At 39.5% G+C, this 27515-nt stretch overlaps 1 protein-coding gene across 2 annotated transcripts; it reads left to right on the plus strand.

Annotated features, from left to right (window-relative positions):
• The first annotated feature begins 169 nt into the window (after positions 1–169).
• On the plus strand, positions 170–27191 carry cdh16 (cadherin 16, KSP-cadherin). Of its 2 annotated transcripts, XM_005724225.1 has the most exons (18): positions 170–245; positions 738–789; positions 887–985; positions 2688–2822; positions 3086–3215; positions 3850–4008; positions 5875–6071; positions 11038–11163; positions 13203–13353; positions 14332–14544; positions 14948–15024; positions 16601–16792; positions 21119–21360; positions 21438–21568; positions 21759–21998; positions 24032–24148; positions 26203–26319; positions 26506–27191. In XM_005724225.1, exons 2-18 carry the CDS (start codon positions 745–747, stop codon positions 26604–26606), a joined length of 2472 nt encoding a protein of 823 aa, XP_005724282.1. In that variant the 5' UTR covers positions 170–245; positions 738–744; the 3' UTR covers positions 26607–27191. The 2 variants fall into 2 exon arrangements, with proteins under 2 accessions (XP_005724282.1, XP_013763949.1); XM_013908495.1 differs by lacking the exon at positions 170–245 and having other exon boundaries at positions 697–789.
• Positions 27192–27515: the final 324 nt, after the last annotated feature.

Consider the following 27515-nt stretch of genomic DNA (forward strand, 5'->3'; position numbering starts at 1 on the left):
AGCATAACGCAGCAGAAATTGAGTAAATGTGGACGTACATCCTCATCAATATTCATTTGATCTTATCGGTGCAATAGAACCTCACTGGTCACTGGTTTTGCAGGAAGGAAAACAGGCAGTTAAGCATGTTCCTCGCAAAGTGTTAACCATTAATCCACCAAAAGGAGTACAAGTGCTCAGTTTTTCCACCCAATTTAAACTCCTCTCACACCTCTCAGAGGGAGCACACGCATCATTTGGAGAAGGTAAGATGAAACATTTTTGTTTAGAGAATAGAGTTTGTTTATTAATTTTCTTTATTAATTGCATGTTCCTATCGTAATTACTGTCGAGCTACAGTATACCCACAGCTTATCTTTTGTACTTTGGAGGCTTTAATTGCAGCTAGAGGAGTTTGTAAGTGATTACCATGACCATAATTCAGAGTGATTGGGTACTGCTACACAGCTACAAGATATTTGTCAGGCATTAATGATGAAATACGCTTTGTTTTTAGATTAACCTAAAAAGAAATTTACTTTTGCTTTCCAATCAAAAGTGTCTTTCTTGTTGTCCACTGTGTGGGCTCAAATGGGGCATGTAGTGGTTTCATAGGTGGTTGTGCATTTGAGTGCACGCTGTTGCTCATTTAAAAACTGCGAAATGCTCTCGTAAGTGGTGCCTCTTTAACAAAGTGTTTGTCGTGCTAAGACCAGTTGGTCTGAAATGCTATGATTATACATTTATCCCGTTTGCAGGGGGCACATGGCCGAGAGAGGAGCTACACCAATGCTCTTCACAGCTCTCATAGTAAGCAGATTTTTTTGTATTACATTAACCTTTCATACTAAGATAACATTATTGCATGAACCTTTAGCTGCTACCAAGACAATATTTTGTTTCACAGTGGGCAGTACTTTATACATCTGCACCATGTGCTGGGACGAATGTTAAAATTGGTGTCCCTGAAAACTACGATGGTATTTTCCCATGGTATCTAACCAAGGTAAGGCACTTAAAACTTCTTGTACTTCTTGTGCTCATTTTCCAAGAAAGCAGATGTGTTTCTCTAAACGTAACCTTTTTAATCATGGCGATTAGGTAATTATATATCTAAGCAGAAATACAAGCTGATTTGATTTCAAATGCACTTTGGTAAGAATTCTGTGTTGTAAGCGTGACCTTTCACTATTTAAAAGTCAGAAATGCAAAATTTAATCACGATTTAACATTTAAAATCATCATTCGGTAATCAGTAACATGTTGAAAAATAAACTGATAGAAAAGGAAATTATGCTGCAAACCAAAGCTGGATCTGTGTGTTTTCCTGCACTCAGACCTGAAAGTGTATAAACCTGGTAATTGGCATGTTCACAATGCTTGTCAGGTGTCAGCCTCAGTCTCTGCATATAGTCCATCTGGGTGGCAGACAGGATGTTTAATTCATACTTGTCAGTCAGACCTCCTCTGGGTTATGCAACAGCATGAATGTTGGCATTTTATTGGGCTGGACTGTGGTGTCGTCACGTCTTGTATGAAACATAGGAATATATTTAGGCTTTGATGTCAGTCTGGGTGTCATTTTGACTCACACACAAATAGCCTGTTAATGGCCACAATGGAGGATAATAACCCCACTTTGTGTTATAAATGGAATAGACATAATAATTGCTTCACATTCGTTTAAGGCAAAAACCTTTTCATGAAGTTGCGTTCGTCAGAGAGGGCTAAACTCGCAGATTACTGTAAATACGCAGTTTCAAGTAGATTTTTCAGACGCTGCTATATTTTTTCTTCAAAGCATCCATGAGCGTCCTCTCATTAAGCACTGCAACATTGTATGGATTTTTTGTAATCAAGTAATTTCGTCATTGGGGAAGTTGAATGGCAGGAGGCTGGTAAATAGAAATTCTAAAGCATATTTTACTGTCAATAAAACACTTATAAAAGCTCAAACAAATCAGCCTGTTGGTCCATTCCTGCTTTGGTAATGCCCTTTCACCCACCCAGAAGACCTCAAAATAAATCATAAATGCAGTGAAGGATGATGTGAGAGCTGGGACGGGGTGAGATGGAGGCAGATGATCTGTTGTGGTGGCCCCTGAAGGGAGGTGTCTAAAGAAGGCGAAGAAGAAGTAAAGATGTCCTACTCAGTCTAACTCAAACTCTATCTTATTCAAACATAAGTACACTTTGTGGCTCTTTTGGGGCTATTTTAAGCAGATTAGCACACTTTTAACTAACAAAGTGAATAAAGAGAGACAAACACGTAGCCTCCAGATGAAGACATCGGATTTAGATTCAACTTTGAGAATTTCCTTTATCTTTTATTCAAGTATTTGAATGTTATTTCTTTCACAAGAAGCCCAAAGGAATGTTGCTGCTTGTTGGCAAACCACAGCTCTGCTTTCTCATAAGGCATATGGAACAAATGGTGGTCAGCTATTGTGGGAGCTCAATTATTGTCTCTTAGTGAACACGGCAGAGAGTAAAAAAAGCTCAATTTTAACCAACTTACCAGAAAAGGATAAAACGTGAAGAGCAGATTATCGCTTGCACTTTAATCATGCTGCATTTGTTGCAATGTCATCTAGTTTAAATGCAGGTGCATCTGTGTAGTTGCTTGTAGTGCATGTTTTTTCATTAACCATTAACCAGGATGACAAACTGATTGTTTTCATGCATACTTTTTGTCTTCATCCCCACAGCTTCAAAGCCTGCCATCTAATTATAGTGACCTGGTGGTAACAGGAGATGATGAGGGCATATTTGGAGTCGATGCTCAGTTTCTGTACGCCCTAAAACCACTGGACAGGGAAAAGCAGCCATCTTACTCTCTGCAGGTATAAAAACATTTCTTTTCTGATCATAGTGCACCAAAAGCAATTTTCAGTCATGTTTCGGCTAATGAATGACTTTCTCCAATGTGCCATACAGATAGTTCACATACAAAATAAATTTTTATACTCTTGTTCATCATCTTGTTCATAATGATCACGTGCTGTTGTTCAAAGCAGTTTGGGGCTGCTAAACGATTCGCATGAACAGGGTGGACGCGGGCTCCAGCGTGTGTTTCTTACAGAACATGTTTGTGTTCGCGTCACAGGTGTCCTTCAGAACGTCAGTGCATCATCAGAGCTTCAATGTTGAAGTGTGTGTCATCGACAAGAATGACAACGTGCCTACGTTCATAGAGGAGAGCATGAGAGGCAGCGTGCAGCTCGGGCTTCTCAAGGGTACGAGAACCTTGCACTCAGATGTGAACGTATTACACAGCCAATTTAAGGCTGGGTCACATTCGTCAGTCCTGATTTATGAAATATGCTGAATGTCGTCAACAGTGAAAAAACATGCCTCATATCTCCGTGGAAACGGCAGTTTAACCTTAACATCAGTATAAATAGATTTAATAACGTTGCAAACAGCATCATTTCAATCACACACACACAAAAAGACTTTGTCATGGGTTTTGGTGATCACATTTATTTGATACAAAGGCCCCAGTGTATTCCATCTGAAGTCCTTTCGATATACACAGGGTCTAGCTCATAGTATTAACTCAATTATGTTTTTATGTATTTCTCATTTAAGAAAACCATGATGGTACATACACCTTTGTGTTGATCAGCTTTCTGTTTGAATTTCCCACAAAGGTCAACTCACTGAAGCTAATTCTGTTACTGTTTTACTCTGTCTGTGCAGACTAGGCATTTTGTAGAGTTTTCATCTTTTAACTTTTAAGATTTGCTGTTACACAACCCATGTTTTTGTTCTTTTGCCTTCACATCAGCATGTTTTCTTGGTATAGTTAGGATGGAAATTGAGACATTTTGTCCCACTCTTTAATTCTGTGTCACCCGTATCTCTCAGGAATACCATTCATGCAAGTGGAAGCGCTAGATCGCGACGACCGCAACAGTCCCCACGCTGATCTGCGCTTCAGCCTGATGGAACAAACACCCAGGATTCCCTCCAGCCAAATGTTCTCCATCCATGCCGTCTCTGGGGAGGTTTCACTCACTGAGGAAGGTCAGTCTCAACCAGCCGCTGAAAGGAAATAGTCAAGATAATTTTGTGGGGAGTGTTTTATCCATAAAGGGAATCTTCAACATATATCTTCCCAACAAATCAGCGTGGAGGGTCACCTAGAGTGCAGCGTTACAATGTAGGTTTAACTTTCTGCAATTTGAGAGGCCAACTCTTTACATTTATTAAAAATTGCTTTCTTATTTCTTAGGAGCTTATCATGTAGACAGTTTGTCCTCTTGAATGATGAAATGGCATGCAGTGAATTCTAATGGACCGGATGCTCCTCTACCTCATTCATTCATCCCATTGCTCCATTCAGCAATGAAATCAGATGCACTAGCAGTCACGCATGCCAAAGCAACAAAAGGAAGCAGCTCTGTGTTGGTATGCTGTGGGTCATGAGCAGTTCTTTTCTTTACTTTCACTTCATTTCACAAGGCCACAAAACCATTACACAACCTTACTGTTTTCTGTTAAGGCTTTAGAGACCCCTAATCTGGCTTTTCAGTTTTTGCTTGCATCTTGAAACAGAGAGGGAAACATGCTCACCATCATCAATGTCGAGCATTCTTGACTTGATTTGCAGTCATAAACAGGTTTATCTTCACCATCATGCACAAGACTTGCACTGATTGGTCTACTATGTTGCCAGCAATTGTCTAGATTTCATGTGCATGCATAGTTTTTGCTTGAAAAAAAAAAATCCAGATATTGACTATGGCAAACTATTTTTATATCTCTTTGACAGTGAACCTCATTATTATCTTCTTCATTGTCACAATGGAATCTAAATTGTAGCCCATGTATGAGCTGCTGTGAGCTCTTTTCTGCAGATATCAACACTGAAACGATGCACTTCAGTCCACCAGTGATTTAGCATCCAAGTGTCCAATAACCTTTAAACATCTAGTGTGTGTAAACGTTTCTAAAACACAATTCTTTTATTTAAATAAGTGATTTAAATAATTCCATATTAAAATCAAAAAGTAAATTCTCTGTAATATCTCATTTATTTCCACATGAATGTGCTTAAGTAAAGGAAATCTCTTATTGTCCAAATATGTTGTCTGCAAGAGCACAATACTCACACCAAGTAATCCTTTTCCCCCATAAAACAAAACAAAGAATATCAGGAAATATTTTTATTATTGATATTTTCCTGAAAAAGCTGTTGGTGGTCAGTTTCTAATCATAGAGGCAGACATATGTACAGAACCTTTAAAACACTTCTGAGAAAAGCAAGTTGAAGTTGTTAAAACAGGATCAAAATGTGAACATAATGAAAAGTCTTGGAAAAGCCTGACATCACAAAAAAGCCAGTAATGTATAAATATTTGATACAAAAGTATTGCAATAACATTATTCAGTGATATCGCTTCTAGTCCAGCGGACACAAATGCGAGAAATTCTTGTGTGCCAGTGCTATTTCTGTAGCTTTGGAATTGCCCTTTGCTACGGTTTGGCAGGAGCTGGATGACTTTCACACTTGCCGGTCCTTTCTGGCCCACGCTGCTGATGATTTCCACAAGATGAGCAGCAGTGAAAATTGCCTCCTTGATTTTTGCACCTTTTCTTTAGGCTACCTGGTCACAATTACACTTCAAGTCGGCTGTTTATGTTATTTTGCTTCCATTTAACAAAGAAATTGCAAAAGAACGGATAGAAGGAGCACTCAGACATGTGAGGACATGTTAATGCTTTGATTATTGGAGTGTCTTTATGTTATTATGGTGTGTTTGCTTGTTTAGCTTTCAGGACTTTTGCCTTTTTGCACTCTGGAAAGTAAAACATATGTTCCAATAAAGTGCTGTCTTGTAGAAAGTCTTGTAGGCTTTCTTGTATAATTTATGCCTCTGTCACCACCAGGAGCCTCTACTCTGGACCCAGAGATGTGTGGTCGTTACAAGCTCTCAGTGATGGTGAAGGACATGGCTGGGAGGGCGGATGCCTTCTTCTCCGCTGGCATTGTTACTGTTGAGGTGACAGGAAACACCTGGGCATCACCTGACCCTGTACGGCTTCAGGAAAATCTTCCGGGCCCTTACCCCATACCCATCTCACAGGTCAGACAGCAAAACACCAAAAAGATTGTATTGACTCAGCAACAGTTCAACACAAATGCACCATGTTAGCACTGTATGCACCATCTAAAGTAAAGCCCTTTGTACATGATTTAAAAAAAAAAAAAACAATTAAATGGTGCGGCATTATTAATGTAGTAAAAAGATGTTATCATGTTGCAATCAAGCAAACGCTGTCAGTAGTGTGGTCTGAGTAAAGTGGCCTCACATTGCTTGTTGCTGTTTTTAGTGTTTCCTTCTAAGTGACCAAATACTAAATTATTGAGGCTGTTCAAATGCCATGGATCCTTTCAGGCCACCTCCTGACTGAGTCACTTTAACTCCCATATTTACTCACTCACTGCTGCCCGCCCACAAACCTACCATCACTCTGAGGGGTATTACACAAATCTTACAGCTTTAAGCCAAAATCTAAACTCAAATACACAGAACATATGGAGTGCAATTTTAATCGTATTGTAAGGCTTACTACAAATATTTGAATATCTTGTATAATCTAAAGAAAGGTCCAGTTCAATAGAAAGTCATTCCTATTATTTTTTGGCACATTTCTCTTCTTCTTGCTGCTGTGATGTAACCTTAAAAACTACTGTGTAAGTATTTCTATCCAACTGAGACTTATTGTAAATTGAATATCTTTGAGTTTTAACACCTTTAGTTGTCCACAACAAAATATCCAAAGCCATCAGCTTGTAAAGAGACATTTGTGATTTCATGACATTTCTGATTAAATTAAGTAAATACTAATTAAAAAGCAATGAAAGATGAATTGATAAAGAAATCTAAGTGCTGCAGCCTCACAAAGGAGTGTTGGAATCAAAAGTAAACTTTGATGATTGCATGAAGATATGAGTATGATTTCACGTCTGAAACTTGAAATACCATGGAAAATGTTTGATTGCCATCTTTTCTTCAAAAAAAGCCAACAATCCCACAGAGCTGGTCCCTTTTTCACACTGGATTAACTCCAAAAAGCATCTCGTGGTATCTATGTAATTTCTATTTATAGGTTGGTGTCTGAGCCTGGTCTTTTCTAACCCTTTGCTTTTTATAATGTTGCCATATCTACTACATGTCAATTAATAACTCAATAATGTAACACATGGCAAAAAAATCTGCTTGCGGTGGTAGTTACCCTTTGTCAGGAAATCTTTTAAATCTACACCTGCATTTAAAAAAAAAAAACTAATCTTAGTTATTCACTTCTGAGAACTGTGGAAACAATGGGGCCTGCAGAGCTGAATATAAAGCTCAATCAAATTGTGAGAATCGCTTTGGCCAGCAGGTACACCGCAATACCTCCCCCTCCTCTGGCTTTCTCCCACCTCCCCCTCACACTCGCCCTCAGTCTCTCTTCTCTCCTGTTCCAACGTCCCCTGCCACCCACAGAAAACGTGTGGATTCACAAGCGTGGGCTGATTTGATTTCTTTTTTGTCATATTTTCAAAAGCCAGTTCAAATCAACTGCAAAGTCTACAGTTTTATCTTAAAGGTTTAGTAGTTATTTATAATGTAATACTCCGGCTCGGTGACCTTTTTATTATTTAATATCAACACATAGCATCTGTGTCTCTATATGTAAACAAGGCTGTCTGGAAATCTCTCAATGAGCAGATTTCCTGTGTGTTTCTCTTTTAATTCCTAATGAAAAATGTGTTAGTAGAGTGTGAAATGAGCCCTCTTGTTCCTTTACTGAATCATCTACGTGAACACTAACTAAAATCACACAAATCCGGATTAGGTTAACATGGTGTTTAGTTGGGGGAAGCCTTATTTCGCCCACGCGGTGTTCTAATACTGCTGTGCTCAGTAGGTGGTGGGACTAACTGCTGTTATGACACATACATAGAGAATCGTGTCCAAGAACCCACTCTACACATCCCACCTCCCCTACTGTCTCAGATAAATGAAGCAGTCATGTCGGCATCTACTCAACTATGACAAATCTTGTGTTTTACATGCTGACACCGTCCTTGGTGTGACAGATGCCGAAATCAACCTGCTGCTTAGCACGCGCTCTGCCATTGTCCTTCCCTGGGTAATAGTCAGTTATAAAAGTAAGTGTTGACTGGTGTTATGATTTAATTTTCTGAGTCTGCAATCAACAAGCTTCGACTGGATATTAAAATATGCAATCCAGACATATATCAATTCGATTGCATCACCGGGGCTATGGGGATTCATTTTAATTTGTTATCTATTGCATGTTTTTCATTGCCTAAAAACTTAGATTGTGTAACGCAACCACTGAAACTACTTGAACTCAGGACTGTAATCTATTGAGACTCAAGTGGGAGTGAGGGCCCCAGTAGCTGCGAATGAATCAAAGCTCTTAAATACTTCGAACTGTTAGCGTTCACACTGGCATGAAATTTCAGTATTTATTGTGGAATTAGTTTGAGCCCCACTCGAACTCTGTCATGGCCTCGTGATCAGTGAGTAATATTACAGATGATACTTGTACTTGTGGTGCCTCATCAAACATTAGTCATTAGAAACCTGATTGTGTTAAGAATAGATTTTATGGAGAAAAAATTTTAAATAACCTTTCTCCAATTGACAATTGAATGAACTGCAGCACACCTTGCTACCACCTCAGTATCACATATCAGAGAAGGCTATCAGCAGGGTGGGGAGTGTCCATGCTCCCTCAGGTGTTCATGATAAAATTTAGCTCAAAGTAGGCAAAATGCAAGGTGGTTGGGTGCCCATGTCAGTATTGTAAAGTGATGGCTTTAGTGTTGTAAAAATAACAAAAATAAAACAGTGTTACAGGCATAGAATGGTGTTTTTCCATCAGCAAAGTTATTCCCAAAGAACTATTAACAATAAACTTTACATATCACCACACGCTGTGTAATCTTGAAAAACTGTGAAGAAATTGAACAAATGAAGAACAAATGTCATGCAGGTGTTAGACCTGAAAAGACAATCTACAGTAGATGAACAGTTTCTGGAAGTCATGTCCTTGAGAAATAGGGAAAAAAAATCAGTAGAGATGTGACACAGGCCCTGAAAGAGGTATCTGGCTCTGCAGCTGCTCCATCTATAGTTCACTGAAGCCTTACCAGAAATTGTCCACACATGGGCCAGCACAGGACCACCAGTGTTTATCCAACTGGCCTTGTGCTGGCCCATGTGTGGGCCACCCCTGGCAAACCAGGTCTGGGCCACCAAAGGGCCATCATTCTTTGCGGTATGTGGGCCACGTGTAATTTGTGTGCAGCCATGAGCCATGAGTTGTAGACAGACTGCTGGCCCTGTGCGGGCCCAGAACAGTTTCAGCTCTGGCCCAGGTGTCAGCCTAATGTGTACCTTAATCAAGCCATGTAATAACAACATGTGCCAGAACATGCAAAACTGTGCAAAAGTAACATAACTCCGTTCAGACAGTGAACGGACTGATTCTTATATAGCGCTTTTCTAGTCTCCCACGAAAAGTGCTCTATACAACATGCCACAGTCACCAGTCACACACTTTCTCTTAACTGAGTGCTTCCTAACTACATTCATACACATTCACGACATACAGACTGAAGGAGCCAGGGATCGAACCACTAACCTTCCAATCAGTAGGTGACCTGCTCTACCTCCTGAGCTACAGCCAGCTACTATAGTAGTATAGTATTGCAACATGGCATTTGGGTCTTCTAACTAAAACAGGAAAATAGGAACATAAATAGTGCCATCATTGCCAGACCTGGCGCACATCTGGTTGACATTCACTCTGCCAGCTTGAAGCCCAGATCCGGGCCAGACCTGTTTTCTATGGGCCTGGGCCACATAAACCAAACCACAATTGAGCCAGATATGGCATGCCATCACATAAACAGTGCCATCTATGCCAGGCCTGGCCCATATCTGGATGACATCCGTCTTATCATGCCAGAAGTCAGCCAGCAGTGCCGGCTTGATACCAGATCCGAGCCAGACCTGGTTGCTATGTGGGAAGGTGGCCGTACCAAATATTGATTCATAGCTTGGTTTTGCATTATTTACTGAATTTCAATGTTTGCACATTTCAAGAAATCACTGCAACTATTTTGCATTTTTGTATATAAAACATCAAGGAATGAGGGGTGTCTCAAGACTTTTGCACAACACTTATCTTCTGTCAGCTTATTAAATAATGAGAAACTAGCTTCAGCTTTATTATTATAACATTGCCTGATTTGGGAGGTTTACTTGACGTTATTCAAGTACTGATTAGCATCATGCCCCAAGTGCTGCCAAGAGGCGCACAGCCACTCTTGACCAAGCTCAAACACAAGATATCACAGAGACAGCACGTGCTTGGAAAACTGAAACATGGATGGAGGCAAAACAGATGATTTCATAGATGATTTGTATATAACTCTATACAAAAGAGTCAGTGCTCATCAATCACATGTCTTTAAAGTTGCAAGGTCTCAAAGCACACAATAACACTGAAAGGCGGCCAGCTGTGTGAAGTGGCTTTGTGTATACAGAAGCATTGCACATGGGCAGTTATATCCAAAACAAGGGACGAGTGTCTGACAGTGAGCTGAGGAGATGCACATGCCCTGGGTTTGCATCAGCTGTGATACAACTGGGCTCTTGTCCTTGTTGGGTGCTGTTTGATTGCTACTAGGGCCCTTTCAGCCCATCTGCACAGCCCTCTGTTAGGGGGTTGTAAAGCAGAGTGGAAAATCCCCTTCAGCCTTCATCGTTAGTTTTGGCTGTGCTCTCTGTTCCCCATCAGTGTCAGCGCATTTAACTGGCTCCTTATCATATAAACAAATGGTAGCTTAACTCGGTATTTATACATCTTACACGCTCGGCCGCAAAGCTTTCTATGTTTACAGTTTTTCGCTCAATTTTCCTGCTACGCCCAGATAAGAAACCATATTCGCGTTTAATTCACTTGCAGATATGTAAAACTGAATACTCATAAAATGTTTGTATACATTTGTCTGTGCTAATTTAGGTCAAATGGAGTGGCAGTCAGGCAGAGTATGGTCTGGAGGGGGAGTTTCCAGAGATGCTCTTCACCATCAGCAGAGAAGGAGTCATTTATCTCAATGCCCCGCTGGACAGAGAGACACAAGACCAGGTCTGTACTTTGAGCCAAACATCTCCAGCACCTCATAATAAATGACATTTCACGATTAGAGTCAAAAATTCCTCTATTAAAGATTGAGCCCTTTATTTCAATTTCTGAACCCACAGTACGTGAAAACTTTGATATCAAAGATGATGTGTGTTTGTCAGCTGATGTGTTTATAAAGACTGCCCTGATTTAAAAACTCTTCATACAGGTGCATTTCATTTATGTTTAAACTAGCAGGATGATGTGATTCATTCACAAGTATTTTCACCATCTGATGACAAAATTATTAATTCAAAAGCTGAACAATGAGAAGTGCCAGGCTTATTGTCCCTAAAAGGGTTATTATGTTGTTCATTGGAAGAAAGTCCCTGTTTTTAATTAACTCTCCTATTACTTACAACTTAATGGCTTTTTTATTGTAGGAACCCTGGTACACATTACTTCAGCAAAGCTGAGCACTGAGTCACAGCCTAATTACAAACCAAAACCTGAAAAGTGCTCTATTCATTAAACATATTCTGCCTGTGACAAGAAGATTGTTGTATAATGGCTTTAAAGATCACGAATCTAAAACTCTTCATTGCAAATCTGTCTCACTTTAGATCAAAGGAAAGATCATCCTTTGTATCAGGATTACAAATTAAAGTCCATGTGTTTGCATTTTGCTCTCAAGCTTTGCAGACAACCTAAACTCCTGTGAGCTTTGAATGACTCAGTGAGCAGAATATTCTGGCACAGATGCACCAAAGAAAAGCACAGAAAGACTGAGCTACAATTGGGTGATGTGATTATTGTTAAAACGCAGTGTTCTAGCACATTACCCTGTCTTTTTCTTCACTGACCTTTCAGTGGAAGTTTGAAAATGATAATGAAAGTTTAAACTGGTGTCTCATGGGTTTAATACAGTCTCTCACAAACAGGAAGCTCAAACTGATATGATGACTTCCCCTTATATTTATTCAAGACTTTTTTTTACACGTTTTTTAAGGTTATATATATTAAAGTATTTACGGAAAACCAACAAGGCTTTGAAAAAACGTAAAACGTTGTTTGGTGTACTGCTACCACTGGTAAAATAAGTTAGAAAAGATACATTTGTATATTTGATTTTAAGAGTTGTGAAAAGTGCTTAAGAACCACAAAATGCCAGAAGACTCTTAATCTGAATACAGCTTTGCGCTATCATTTAATAGTAAATAGTATTTTCTTCATTTTTGTCACTAAGTTGTTGAAATCTATTCTACATAATTTTATACATACTAAATACCATTCAGGAATTGCAGTGTGCAGTTTTGTTTTGTTTTTTTATCAGTGTGTGCTAAAATATGGGACTTTGCACAAATGCTGAACATCTAATATTTATCTAGCCAATACTTAAGACATTTTTGAATGAATCTGTCCCAAATTCCATATTCTGGTTCATTTTGATGATAAGAAAGATCAGTGAAAATTTCATGTTTTTGTCTTTAAAAGTTTTTGAGATATTCATGTTGAAACATTGTTTCCAAAACAGTCTGAAAGTGAAAGAATTTTTCAAAAAACCCCAAAAAGCTAGTTGAATGAGAATCAGAATCATCTTTTATTTGTGCATGCAGACATTGAATGTGACTTCAGTTCCCTTTGCTTTCTTCAAGCAAGAAAAAAAAATTCATAACACTCATTGTATATGTTCACTGGACCATAACATTCTTACACAAATCTGAAATGGTTGAGCTGGAAATGTGCAAAAATTGGCTGATATGAGATGAGACAGAAACTAGGAAACCAGAATCTCAACAAAATCCGTGAGTATAACCAGGATCAAAAAGTAAATGTTTACTCGTATTGCAGAAATGTATCCTATCATGCTCTGCACAGAGGAAGACTTTACAGTCGTTAGTAGTCTACTGGGCATGTAATCCCCTTTTTTTTGGTCTGCTGCTAGAAAGTTGATGGGAGCGTGGGTTGCGTGACTCGTAACCCACAGTGTTAAGGGTACCACATGTGACCAGATATTTCCCTCTCTGCTTTTTCTTCTTTTTTCACCTTTTCTGCTTACTTAGTTTCATATCAGCATTGTGGTTGAGCGTCCCGACGGCAGGGAGATTGCCAAACCTGTGGAGCTGAGGGTGATGGTGGGTGACGCTAATGATAACAGGCCCACATTTCCACAGGCACAGTACCATACTGTGGTGAAAGAACTGGCTGCTCGAGGTAACATATAGGTTTTGGATGATTTTTTTTTGTTTGTTTGTTTGTTTTCACTCATGCAAGTCCTACTAATCAGATTACAGTGGAATATTTAGATACTGCATCACACAGGCTGTGTGCTTTGAGACCACACACCAAGGAAGAACAATACTATTTCTTTGGCCAAAATACAATCTTGCATGTAAAACATCCTTAAAAGAAACTCGTCTTACAAATTATGATGATAATAAAGCAACACAGTGAATTTGAATAGTCATTTTCTAAAATTATTTTATACTGTTTCACAGCTTAGTGCAAAAACACAGCCTGGATGCAATGTTGTTGTGATGAAAGGGTGGAGAGCGCCAGATACATTTTGTGAAAGCAGATTGGGATCTTTGCCAGGACACAGGGGAAGCACCAACACCCCTCCTGTGCTCCTAAAAAGCACACGGTGGGTTGTAACGTATCAGGTCCTTGGCATAAAAGCTTTTGTTGGTGCTTTAAAACATTCTGATTCGGGGAAATGAATTACACAGGGCAATCTGTTAATCTAAATGGAATCACTGAGTGAGGATTATATGAGAAAGCTATTGTTGTACTCTCTCCCTATTTTAAATCAGTGTGCTGTGAGACTTGTCATTTTAGCTTCTCTTGTTATTACTTGACAAAAGAGTTAAAAGAGAGAAAAGGAGAAGTCAAACTTGAAAAAGATTTGAAATTTGCCAAAGAAAAAGAGCATGTACATAATAATGTATATATTGTATATGCATTATACATATTTTTTAAACATAAAATGTAAAGATAATTTTCAAAATGGTCAAATTCTATTTGTGGTTAAAAAAAAAAAAAAAAAAAAAAAGGAATTTTTTGGTTCAATTTTTTTTTACATTTTTTAAACAGTGTAGAAAACCCTTTTTTATAGAGCTAACTGAAAATATCTTCTGATGATAAATCAGAAAGCCTCCTCCTCCTCTTTATTCATATATTTTTTTCCTGCAGGGACAGAAATCCTGACAGTGCAAGCGGCTGATAATGATGACCCTAAGACAGACAATGTACGAATCTTCTACCGCTTAGTCGGACAAATTCCAGAGAGTCCTCGTGCCCTCTTCAGAGTGGACCGTGACTCAGGGGTCATCTCGGTCCAAGCGGATAGTATGGAGGGCACGGCACCGCAGTACACTCTAACCATCACTGCTGAGGATGCCAAAGGTGACTATGTATAAGGCAAAATACAACCTTAGCTATAGCGCAATTTTCATGAAAAGGTGGTGTTTATCTTGTACTTTAGGGAGTTAAAGAGAGGCAGTATAGCAGTGATACAAACAGGTGCATCAGAGACAATTATATATAAAACATTTCATCTTTCATAATGACTATAATAGGCAAAAGTTAATTACTTTTGTGAGCAAGTGTGTCAGTAGCCTCCCTTGAGATTTCCAGGAGATGTATATATGTTAGCCTCTAGGGTGACAGATGATGTGATCTGCATGACTCATGGACTCAGGGTGTGACGAAGGCTAACATGAGGTACTTGCTGTTCCTTCAGCATTCTTAATTTGTGAGAAGGGCTGACCTGAGTCACTAACAGAAGCTGTGATCCTGTCCCTGGCAGGTCTGAACAGTTCCTGCACTGTGGTTGTGACGGTGCAGGATGAGAATAACAACCCACCGGTGTTCTCCCAACACGAGGTACGAGAACACGTGTTCAAACAGTTACTTGCGCACAGAGATTAGGACGCCTTTCACGCATTGATCTGTTTGGGGCAATATAAACAATAGCTTTGGAAAAATAGCAGGCTAAACATCATCTGTGGATTTTGGACTGTGAACGCGCTTCGCAGGTCACTGATCTAATTTTCCTGGCGGGGAACTAGATATGATACTAATCTCAGGCTTATATAGATGGCATTATGTTATTGGAAGACTTTTATTTGGCTCTCTGTACTCCAAGTGGACAGTGTTTTTAGAGTTTAATCTGATAAAGCTTTCTTTAGAGACAAATTTCCACTCATTTATTTATAGGTCAATCTACAGCAGGCTACATCACGATTACACAGCTCCATCCAGTGTCGTTAACATGGCAGAAATTGTATAAGAAGCAGTGTTATCTTAGCTATTACAATCTCACAGAAAGTTCTGTGAGGATGGCATCATAAATAATGCAGCTCCAGGCCCACTGTGTAATTGGCCAGTGGTTTTCTATGAAAGAAGGTTTAATTTTGGTCAAGGACAGAAACCAATCGACTGCAGAGCTTTGACATCAATGTCCAGATCAATCAAAGATTTGACATAACACCTGACACCGTGTTATTCTTTACATCCACGCCCAGTGTAATGGACACTTAGGGATTTTAATCAAACAGCTTTCAAACATTGTTGGATGATCATTACAATGCTGTTAAAAACAAATGCACACTTGCTTAGATAATCGCTACCACAGACACACAAACACAGAGGTGGAAAATGCTCTTGAACAGGTCACGCCTGAGTAGTGCAGCTTTTTCCATGGCAGTGCAGCCCTATAGGAGGTGATGTGGGAGGTGAGTGGTGACAGGACTGGGTTCAGCAACCCTGTGGATGGGGCAGCCAGATCACAGGCATGGTTGCTTCTCTAGAGGACATCCAGGAGTGGCAGATTAAACGGCTGTCTAAACACAGAGAGGTTCACAAATAAAGGTCAGCTCACACCAGGGGGGCAAGAGGGGGCAAATGTATATTGTCACATGCAGTCACCCATCGTCTCAATAGAAAATTGGGCAATCGGTCATCACTGGCATTTATTGGTGACCGCACAATCTTAACATCAACAACTTGCTGGCAAAAGCTGCAGTGGCCTTGACAAGAAATAAATAATCATTATCATTATTTAGCATTCGCTGGGGCTGTTATTGCAAAGCCAGATTCATTTATGTAACACCAATTCACAACAACTGGTGCCTCAATACTAGAGAAAAAAAAACCAACAATCTGTATGTCCCTCATGATTTCCCGTCGTCACCCCCTTCGTTGCGCCCCTGTCAAAGTTCTGTTTTTGGTGTGCCACCATATTTTTATATGGCCGCCCCTATAAAACTATTCTAGAGGCACTCCTACAGGGGAGGTTTTCCTTAAAGAGGGTCAGGTCAGTGAAAACTAGTGTGAGCTGAGACATTTGAGATCTGCTTTTTTTTAAAAATGCAAAATGCTTCCATACACTTTTTCACTTTTTTAAAAGATAGTCTTTTTCTTCTTAGTGATCATTCACTCTGTGTTTTCTCGCCATCAGTACGGACCCTTTCACATCCCAGAGGATGCCCTGGTGGGTACGACAGTGACAGCTGTGCTGGCGAGGGATGCAGATGTTCGAGGTGGAGACAGCTGGCAGGTGGACTACCGTTTAGAGTCTGGAGATGAAGAGGACGTCTTTTCATTAGTGACAGATAAGCAGACCAATGAGGTCACACTTGTCCTGTCGAAGGTGAACAACACCAACTACACCGAAGCTCTACACTCATACATTTGACTACCAAGATCAGCTAAAAACATGATATAAGGTCCATCAGTCTGAATGAAACTCCTTTTTTTTAATTTTTCTGTTTTGAGAGGAGAGACAATACAAAGATCATTTCCTCTTAGGGACACAGATATTAATGCCAAGGACAATTTTTGGCATAGCTGCTTGTATCTGTCCTTGCAGCATGTGCATGTCCTAAGAGATTATTCACTCACAGTCACAGAAAACTAACCTCATTTTATAAATGCATGATTTTAATATCACCCTATGTAGATATTATGCATTGAAAGACAGTTGGAAAAGGATTTTCAGAAATGTCAAAATTCTAGTCCTGCATGCCTATAATAAAAAGAGTCCTGCACGACATTGGCGTAATCTCTCCTGTCCCCAGGGTGCATCACCCTTCGCCTGCCTCCTATAATCCTACAGGGCATTTTAGGGAGGCATGTGGTGTCTGTGTGTGTCTATACTCTAATGGTCTGCACTCTGTGAGTGGCCAGGCAGGCGACAGTCTATTATTTTCAACCTCTTGTGGGAGTTGATGAATGTGATTGAACTGTGAGCTGCACAGGCCCCTCTGAGATAAAGCAGAGCATTTCCAAAAGCTAAAAATGGATCTCGATCTATTATTTCAGTTTAACAGACAATGGCTTGTTTTCAAAAGTGATGTCATGCAGTTTAAATTCCTGTCTCTATGAGTAGCTCTTACGTTGACCTTGTGAGATATCACTATAGCGAACGCTGCATCACCAGAATACACCAGATACTGTAGATTAGTTAGCTTACCGTAGTAAAAATTAAAGCTTAAATCTTCCACAAGTAAAGCCCCAGTGGATTAAAATGCACTTAAGCAAATCCTTTAATTCACCAGATTACAGGGTGAGGTCAGCACTAGAAAGCAGAGCGATTTCATTATTAGAAATTGCAAAGCCAAATGAGTAATTAGATTATGTGAGCAGATACTAATGGCATTTTACCACACAGGCTGGAGAGTGAACGAACTAAGCAAAAGTGATGGGATCAAATCAGTGTGGAAAAAATTGGCGACATCGCATTGAATTAAAAAATGAATCATAAAAAGTCTGTGAAAGAAACTGGAACTTCTGTTGAAATTAACGTGAGACTGGGCTTTCAGAGGTTTGAGTTATTGGTTTCATAAATATATACACTCACTGGCCACATCATTAGCTAATAGCTGGTTGGACCTTCTTTGACCTTCAGGATTGTCTTAATTCTTCACGACAAAGATTCAACAAGGCACTGAAAGCATTCCTTAAGTATGATTTTGGTTCATATTGACATGACAGCATCACACAGTTGCAGCAAATTTGTTGGTACTGCATCCATGATGTAAGATCTGGTGACTGTGGGGGCCAATTGAGTAAAGGGAAGTCGACGCTATGTTCAAGAAACCAGTGGCCATAAAAGGGCAAACATTTTCAGCAGCGATACTCAGGTAGGCTGTAGCACTGAAGTACTAAGGGGCCCAAATTGTGCCAAGAAAATATCACCACACACCATTACATCACCACCGGCAGCCTGAACTGTTGATACAAAATAGGATGGAGCCATGCTTTCATGTTCATGTTCAGTCGAATGGTACAGCAGAAACCCAAATTCATCAGACCAGGCAATGTTTTCTCATTTTCTACAGCATATCCAGTTGAGCCTGTGGGGATTGTAGCCTCAGTTTCCTCGTCTCAGCTGACACAGTTGGCATTCACTGTGATCTGCTGCTGTTGCCCATCTGCTTCAAGGTTTAACAAAATACTCTTCCGTATACCTTGGTTATAACGAGTGGGTATCTGAGTTAGTCTTGTCTTCCTATCAGCTCAAAACAGTTTGCCCATTTTTTTCTGACCTCTGGCATCAACAAGTCATTTTCACTCACTGGATTTTTCTCTTTTCCAGACCATTCCCTGTAAACATTACAGTTCGTCGCGTGGGAAAATCCCAGTAGATCCGCAGCTACTGGTTTACTCAGACCAGCCCATCTTACACCAACAATCATGCCACATTCAAAGTCACTTAAACTGCCTTTCTTTCCCATTCCGATGCTCAGTTTGAACTTCAGCAGGTCGTCTTAACTATGTCTACATGCTCAAATGCACTGAGTTGCTGCAAAGTTTTTGGTTGATTTATTTCTGTGAATGAGCAGTTGGACAGACGTCTCTATTAGGTGTACCTAGTAAAGTGACCGGGCATTGTATAGGTATGTATGTGTGCAAAACAGTTCATTCTGACCAGCCTCACTATTTTTCTTACACCAAGAGAGACTAAAAATCTATCTCGCTATCTGCATGGCATCAAAACTATCTAGTAAACATTGTTATCCCTTCAAGAGTTTAGCCTGTAAAGACAGAAGAAATAAACGGATGTGTAAATGTGTAGTTAAATGGTGATACCCATCACGTTTTGAAGAGAGATACACTACTGTTGCTTTTACAGTTTTATGTATATCAATATGTGTATCAAATTATTACAAATACACAAATGTGGTAGACATTGATGTTTTTATGAAACATATGAGGATATTTATTTTGGTGGTGTTTAAATATTGTGTATTACTGTAATTTAAGCTAATAACTATTTACAGCAAGAACATGATGCTACTGTAAAGGCACTTAATTCAAAAAAGAGTAGCATCATCAGGTGAGTAATGCCAGGGTCCATACACATGCTCTCATGCGCTGACACACACTGAGCAGTTTGGTGTGTCACTTCCAGTTAACAGCAGTACTCATCTATTCTCCAAGGTGTGCGTTTTTTTCTCCCTGGTAACAAAGACACGTGTACTCAGCAGGATGATGTCAGGCAGTGCCAGTTTGCCGATGTCTTGTTTTATGGGGAAAAAAGAAAACATGTTTACTGGCAAATCCTGACAACAAAAACAAGCTTCAGGGCAGGATTCAAAAGATTACACCGAATGAAATCAGTTGTGCCCAGTTGTAATAAAGACTGAGGGATGGGATTCATTTTTCCTTCAGCTGGGTTGTTTTGCCTCTAAAATCTGTAAAATCACAGTCTTTTCCCATCTTTTCATCATCCCACTGTGAAACTATTTTTTGAATCGTACAATCAGAGTCAGAAGGTTCAAGTTACTATTTTAGTGCACAGATTATGGTAATCCTATCACTGTGAAACTGCTACTTCCAATATTTGGACCTATAAATAGCACATGCTGTCACCCCAGAGGATAAAACAAAGTTGTTAATATTCATGGCTAGGTTTTTTGGGGTTTTTTAAATTATTATTAAATTAATTGTATCCCCTTTCATAAATTTAGAGAATGAAAGTCTTAACTTCAACAATAAAGCAGTGTGTTCAGTTTATAATGTACTATCTTTTCCACTGTCATGCCCTAGTTGCTCAAACAGCATCATGGAAAATCTTTCACTGGTGGCTCACTGAATCAATTGTTTTTTTTTCCTCTGTATCTACACTGTCTAGAAATATAGTAACACTGCCAGTAAATCCAGTTTCCTTGGGCCTAAGATAAGGGGACTAGACACACAAGGGGGGGTGTACTGTGTCCCTCTCCTGCTGGCAAAAAGGACATGCTGTTTTTTGACTCTCTGTTTAGTGTGGTTACACTTGAACTTTCAAAAATAAATCTACTTTTATCACATTTAGGCTCATATGAAAGAGTAATGTAGGGCACAGCATCAGATGTGCCTGTTTTATCTCAAGGACCAACCTGGAACTGAAAAAAAACCCCACTTAATACTTTTAAAATATATCAATGCCTGCGTCACACCATACGACACTTAGGCCTGGCTCCAGCACCCCCAGCGACCCTGAACTGGATAAGCTGAAGAAAAGCAGAAGAAAATGGATGGATGAATGGCATGTAGCTTATTAAACAGAAAAGTTATTATAAAAGTGACTGAGAAACTTGGGCTTGAGTGACGCAGCTGCAGTGAACAAACACCTTTACAGAGAGTCCTCATCATTGATTTGTTTCATGTAAATCAATACAGAAAAGGATAGACCACACAAATATGTCTATCTCTTCTTTCTCCTTGCATTTACCTGTATTGCTGCCATGCTTCATCCAGTAATCAATATTCTTGATTTCTTTCTTAATGATCTGAAATTGGCTTTCCGCTCACTCTGAATGTGATTGTGTTTATTGCTTTCTCTTTCTGTGAAGTTTTGCTTACGCAGTACTTTGCAAATTCTGCTTTTTCTATTGTGTAGGTAGTTGTCAAATGCACTGTTGTGAGTTAAATTAAGTAATACTTAAATAACACTTTGTGAAACTTGTTGTGTGCACGCATCTTTTCACAGGTGTTGGACTTTGAGCGCGAGAGTGAGTACATTCTCGTGCTCAGTGCCCAGAATCCAGTTGCCTTAGTCCGTGGCCGGTACGGCCCCGCATCCACAGCAACGGTCTCCATTTATGTTGACGATGTGAACGAGGGTCCGATCTTGTCTCAAAGCCATTATGAGGTGACTGTGAGAGAAGGGGAAGAACCAGGACGGGTTATTGCCACCATCCGAGGTTACGACCCCGATTCTCACCCAATAAGGTAACTAATTTAAGCTGGGAGGGGTGTGAAATTCCATGTTTTCAATTTTACAGAGCTATGGATGTTTCCTGGTACAGATATTCTCTTCAAGGGGACACCAAGAAATACTTTTCAATTGGGAAGTATTCTGGTGAGCTAAAGACTGTGCAGGCCTTGGACAGGGAGGAGAACAGCACGTACACCATGGAGGTCATTGCAGTGGATGGACGTAAGATCATTTCCATCATTGAGTATGCAACACAACGGTTTGATTAAAGGCAGACTCCGTTTCCAAGGCATAGATATAGTCAATTATTTTTTTCTTTAAGGCTTACTTCATGTCTGGGAAACCTGATGTTCATATGTTAAAAAGTCTAGTGTACAATAGTTTGGTTTTTTAGCATCTTTTTACATCTTAGGAAACTCCTCCCTGTCTGCGTCCACCCTGGTGACTGTCTATATCCTGGATGTGAATGACAACAGTCCAGTGCTGGTAGGAGATTACTCCTGGAAGTACCTGTGTACACCTCGCTTAGAGGACCAAGCTTTGGTGCTTGCATCACGGGACAGTGATGGACCGCAGCATGGAGGACGACTTAATTTCTCCCTCCGCAGCGATGTCACAGTTCGACGTAACTGGAAGCTAACACCTATTAATGGTAGGGTGAACACAAACTGTGTAAAGGTCCAGTCAACGCACAGCATACAATGTGATTCACAGTGAAAAGACAGGCGGAATAAATAATGTACTACTGCTAGAAGAAACTCCCCTAAGCGGCTTCTGATAAATTGTATGTAACCAAAAATACTCAAAAAAATTTAAATAGTTTTTTTCTACCTTCCAAACTTGGACTGAAAGTTGTTCTGTTATCTTTTTTTTTCAGAAAGGTGAAGTCAGATGATTTTAGTTGCCAACATGGTCTGAAAGTGAGCCAGAGTGGATGTAACAGTGAGCTCTTCACTAAGTGAAATGAATCACCACTAAACCCCCTTTCCAAAAGTAACAAGTCAGATTACCAGCCTTGAAAAAGCTCTATCTAGTAACAGTAGACGATGTGAGCCAAAGCTGCTGACCTGAGTTCTGTAACATGGAAAAATTAGACCCTATCAGGCAGTTTGTGAAGGTGTACGTGAATGGTGTGTCTTTCTTGTCTGTGTAAATTGATAATCTGCTCTGATTAATGTCGAGCATAAGGAAGTTAATTTGTTGGAGAGGACAAGTTATTGCCTTCCAGCCAAATGGATCTTGTGAAGGGGATAAATCGAATTTTGAATACAGCCAGTGGACATCTAATTTTCCACAGTGTGCCAAATGTTTTGCATTATTTTTCTTACATGAATCAAATTCAGTGAATTGCCATCAAGAGTAGAGATGTGCAAAATGCCCTGATTCATTTTCTGCCTGAAAAACATCAGTCCTATATGAGATGCTAGGTATAATATATTATAATTATCCTTTTTTTTTTTGTAACTGCTTGTGTTGTGCTCACTGAATACAAACTATTTACTGCAATGACGTCTGTCATTAAGTCATTCACACAGCTCAACCGCTTCCCTCTCAGTTTTTTTTTTTTAGCCTTTTCACTCCCCTGTTCCTGTTGGTATTGATTGAGCCCAGCTGTAATTATATCTTGTCTGTAATTTCTTTCACGTCACCGCTGGTTTCCTGCCAACTAATGGAGCCTAAAATAGGAATTTCCCAGAATGCTTTGCACCTGGTCATAGTCAGTAATGGTTTTAGCAATAAATGTGTGCTTTTGTCTGTCTGATTTTGCAGCAAACTTGTCTATTTTTTTTTCTTTTAAATTACAATTACATCAACCTCCATTGAATGAAAGAGCAGATCTGTGTGTGCATGAGTAGTACAGCCATTCATCTCAAGTCTTTTGGGAAGCTGAGTGACAGTTCTTTTCACCGAAGACATTCAGTTAATCAAACGGCATGTTCATGTTCCTTTTTCGCACGCTCTTAATGGCTGTTCATAGCTGTAAGGGGAAATGCTTTTTCATCACAAGCTTTCAGAATAGCTCTGGTCGGGGTAGGTGGCTGGTCACACTTCGAACTTATAAAATGTCACGTCAGATTTGACACAGTGCAGGCAGAGGATAAATAGATCGACATTAACAGCCTCTGCAGAGGTGCTGCACAGGTCATGTTTCCCTACCTGACAAATGGAACATGAAGGGGGATGATGCTAAGGTGCAATCGGACAGTTTAAGACTATCAGATAAGAGTTCAAACAGCTTGATAATATGCTTCTCTTTACAGGACAGGGTTCTTACGTCATGCAGCCAGGCTTGTGTTTTAGCCTGATTTACAGAGATAAGATAAAGAGTCACAGGCTCCAGACCACTCCATACAGAGCCGCATCAGAGTCTTTCTGCTTGCTCTTTATTCATACAGTTGTATGGATGTGTTTGGCCTGGGTTTTTCTTCCTTCGGTTATTAGAACTTAAAAAGGACTTGTATACTTGTTGTATGTGATCATTTTTTTCATAAAAATAGTTGTTGTTGACCACTTTTGGATGCAACGGAAAAATAAGGCTTTTAAATTGAACAGATTTTCACAGCTGACAAGTACCAGGTTCATTTGTTATTTTGTTAAGTCATCATAAATGTGATGTATAAATGTAATCTATATAACAGTCTCTATCACTTTTCTGCACCAACTAACAAGTGTTTTGTCCTTCAGATACTCACACCAACCTGTCCTTAAATATCCCATACCTGCCCCCTGACGTCTACATCGTGCCCTTCACCATCTCTGACAGCAGCTCTCCTCCCAGGAGCACCTTCATACACTTGCCAGGTAATGCTGACACCTCTGCTGATAAGCTAAAGCGAGTACATAGAGGTTCTGGGACAAGAGTGCTGGAACAATCAATAGAGATCAACCCCAGTGTGCCAGCTTGTCCTAGCGCTGCTCTTGTTTATTAATGATGCAATGGTGCTTTACAAATGATTTTTCCAGGCTCGTGATTACACAGCTCTCTTAAGATTGTGTTCTGCCTAATATAACCATTCTGACATTTCATAACACAACATCACACACATCTTGCACACTGGTTAGGATAAACTACAGTCACATGAAAAAGAAATTTTTCACATGAGCCTGTGCAGTACTGTGGAAAGCTAAGTACATCTCCATAGTGCTGCTACTCAAATGCACTTAACTGATCATCAACACATCTGCGCACCATTATAAAAGCACAGGTTTTGCCTGCTTGCTGGTCTGGAGAGATTACATGTGTGTTAATACAATGACACACACGTACCAGCAAATTCCTCCCATGGTCAGACTGTGCAACGTTATGAGAAACTCCAAAAAAACGCAAGAGCTAAGACTCTTCTAAATATTGATGTTCATGACAGTACAATTCAAAATAAACTGAACATGTATGGCTTATTTGGAAGGTTGCTGGGAGAAAGCCTCTTATCTCTAAAAAGAACATAGCTCAGCTTATGTTTGCAGCACTTCGTTTGAGTAAACTCCAAGACTTATGGAACTGTGTACTTTGGAGAAATGAGCCCAAAGTGAAGCTGTTTGGCCATAATACACAGTGCCACATTTGGCAAACACTAAGTACAGCATATCAGCACAAACATCTCATACCAACTGTCTATCAAAGTGGTGGAGGGATGATGATGTCAAGGCTCAGACTCAGACCTGGACTCAAACAGAGAGATAAAAGTTCAGCAGGATTATTGCTGGTTTCCAAGTACACAGGGATTTATGTAAGGTAGTTATGTCTGAGTTGAGCTGGTGGAGGGGCAAACAAAGATAGCCACAGATTTCTCCTCGTGGGTAAAAACCACTCGAGGCTCATCACAGGGAGTCTCAGGACTGGGAGCATCTGCACAAGGGACGACCAAAAGAGTCAAACACCATGGTAAGCGCAATGATTTGGCAATGACTGAGGGATTTCTTCAGCCTTGAGTATTAGGAAAGCAACAGCCAGTTGCATACAGAGGAGGGAAGCATGGCAGAGCCTCCCCTCTAAAACAAACTGATAGAGTTAAGCCATACACACAATACACACAGAAAGGAGAGAGAGGGAGAAAAAACAGGACACAACAGAGAGGAAATGGCAGGTTGGCAGAGGAGGACCAGGGGCTTCACAACAGATGAAGCATTCTAGGGTCATATGTGACTAGAACTTGGTCACAAGACAGTGATCCCAAGCACTTGTCTTGTGACCCAAGTCCAGACTGTAACCCAACTGAAATACTGTACATAATATGTGTAGCAATGCGAGAGACTGTTAAAGTCATACAGAAAATGGTTATTTCAAGTTATTGCTGCTGTGATTCTACAAGCTGTTGAATAATTTCTTTCCCCACAGGACTACATGGAGACCTGTGAAATCTTTCTTTTTCACACACAATATAACTGGAGAAGAAAATTTGGTTTATAATGGGTTGTTTTGAAATTATCAAGTGACTCCAAAACTTTATGCTCCTCACAAGCAACTAGATGAATTTACTGCATCTTCAATATGTGCTAACATAGTTCTTTTCTTTCTCAAATGGCCAGTCAGCCTTTAAATATGATAGGTCGGGATTAGAAACTTGAGTAATGGTTGCTGAAAATGAGCCTTTAAATCCCTATGAAGATATTACATTAATACACCTGCACTATTTTTAATGAATGTAGTTGCCATATGCGATTCCTTGCTTGATATTTGACTATCTAAATCCACTGGTTATAACATCCAGTATTTGTATTTATAGTAAAAACGTTATGCATAACCTAAATTTTGTCAAAGAATCACAAGACGACACATCAATCCTGAATCAAACCCTGTTTTGATGTGTTAAAAATCCCTGATTTGTGAGTTGTGTGTTTGCTATCTCTCCTGTTAGTGACTGTGTGCCCCTGCAATGTCAGAGGAAACTGCAAAATGGCTGCCAAGCAGCTGGAGGGCATGCCAACTATACAGTCTGCAGTCGGCATTTTGCTTGGCACCTTTGCAGTCATAGGTAAGCAGGACAAAAGCTGTTTGATTACTATTAAAGTCTATTTAAAAATAAGTGGGAATGTAATATATGCCTTATTATAAAATCTAGAAAAGTAGGATTTAATCATCTTTGAGAGGTCTTGGAGTTGCATCTAAATTAGCAATAAAACTGTGATGTAAATGCAGTGTTGATTTTTTGTCCTTCCAGGAGTGATCCTCATTGTTGTATTTGTGAGACTGTCCTACCAGAACCCCAAAGAGCCAAGCAAGACTAACCAGGAGAGAGTTCCCCTTAAGATGTCAATCTAACTACACTGTATTGTCCTACTTATGGGACAAACATGACAATCTTGTTTCAGGGCAATAAATTCATTACGTGACCGTGAATGTCTTTAAAATGAATGTACACTTCACTTGCAGTTTTAAGTTCATATGTATGCAAACTATGTTTTAGTTTAGTCTAGAGCTCTGATGTATGTTACGTGCTTAGGTCTGTGCTTGCACATGATGTGAGTTTATCTTCTAAGTTTGTCTGTCTTTTGTTATTGCTGTAGAGCGGTTAATATCTCTTAAAATGGTGCCCAGTTACTGTAACAAGAAAAGTTACTAATTGTGCTGGAAAATCTCTCTAAAACATAAGAAGTAAAAGATAATGTTACATGAAAGAGTAACATTTTTCTAAAAGGGATTATTTTGTAACATTGATCTTACGCTTTTGTAATTTGTAACACGTTACTCATTATGTTAAACACATCTGATCATAAAACTATGATGCCATTTCTTTGAATCTTATAAAAAAAATTGCTGGAAATACAAAAGTGTGGGGAAAGTGTGCCTCTCAATGCTGACATGTGATTTTATGTTACTTAACACATGAGTAGAAATAAAAAATGTTTTAAGTGCTGTATATCTGCATAATTTATTTACACCCCAATCCAGAATGCAATCATTTGCAGATCTTATAAATACAAATTTTATTCACAATACCACAAAGAAAACATAACAAATCTTTAAACTGAGACTTTTTACTATTGCATGAAAAATATTAGCTCATTTTGAATTTGATGGCAGCAACATGTCTCAAAAATGTTGGGGCAGGACAATGAAAGTCTGCAAAAAGAGTGTAAATACGTAACTAAAAAGCAAAAACAGCAATCAGTTACATGATTGGGCATTTCAGAGAGGCAAAAAACTGCATCTACAAATTGTGGAACAATT

This window comes from Pundamilia nyererei, unplaced genomic scaffold (genome assembly GCF_000239375.1).
Source record: "Pundamilia nyererei isolate P.nyererei 1_Seehausen unplaced genomic scaffold, PunNye1.0 scaffold00011, whole genome shotgun sequence".
NCBI classification, from domain to species: domain Eukaryota; kingdom Metazoa; phylum Chordata; class Actinopteri; order Cichliformes; family Cichlidae; genus Pundamilia; species Pundamilia nyererei.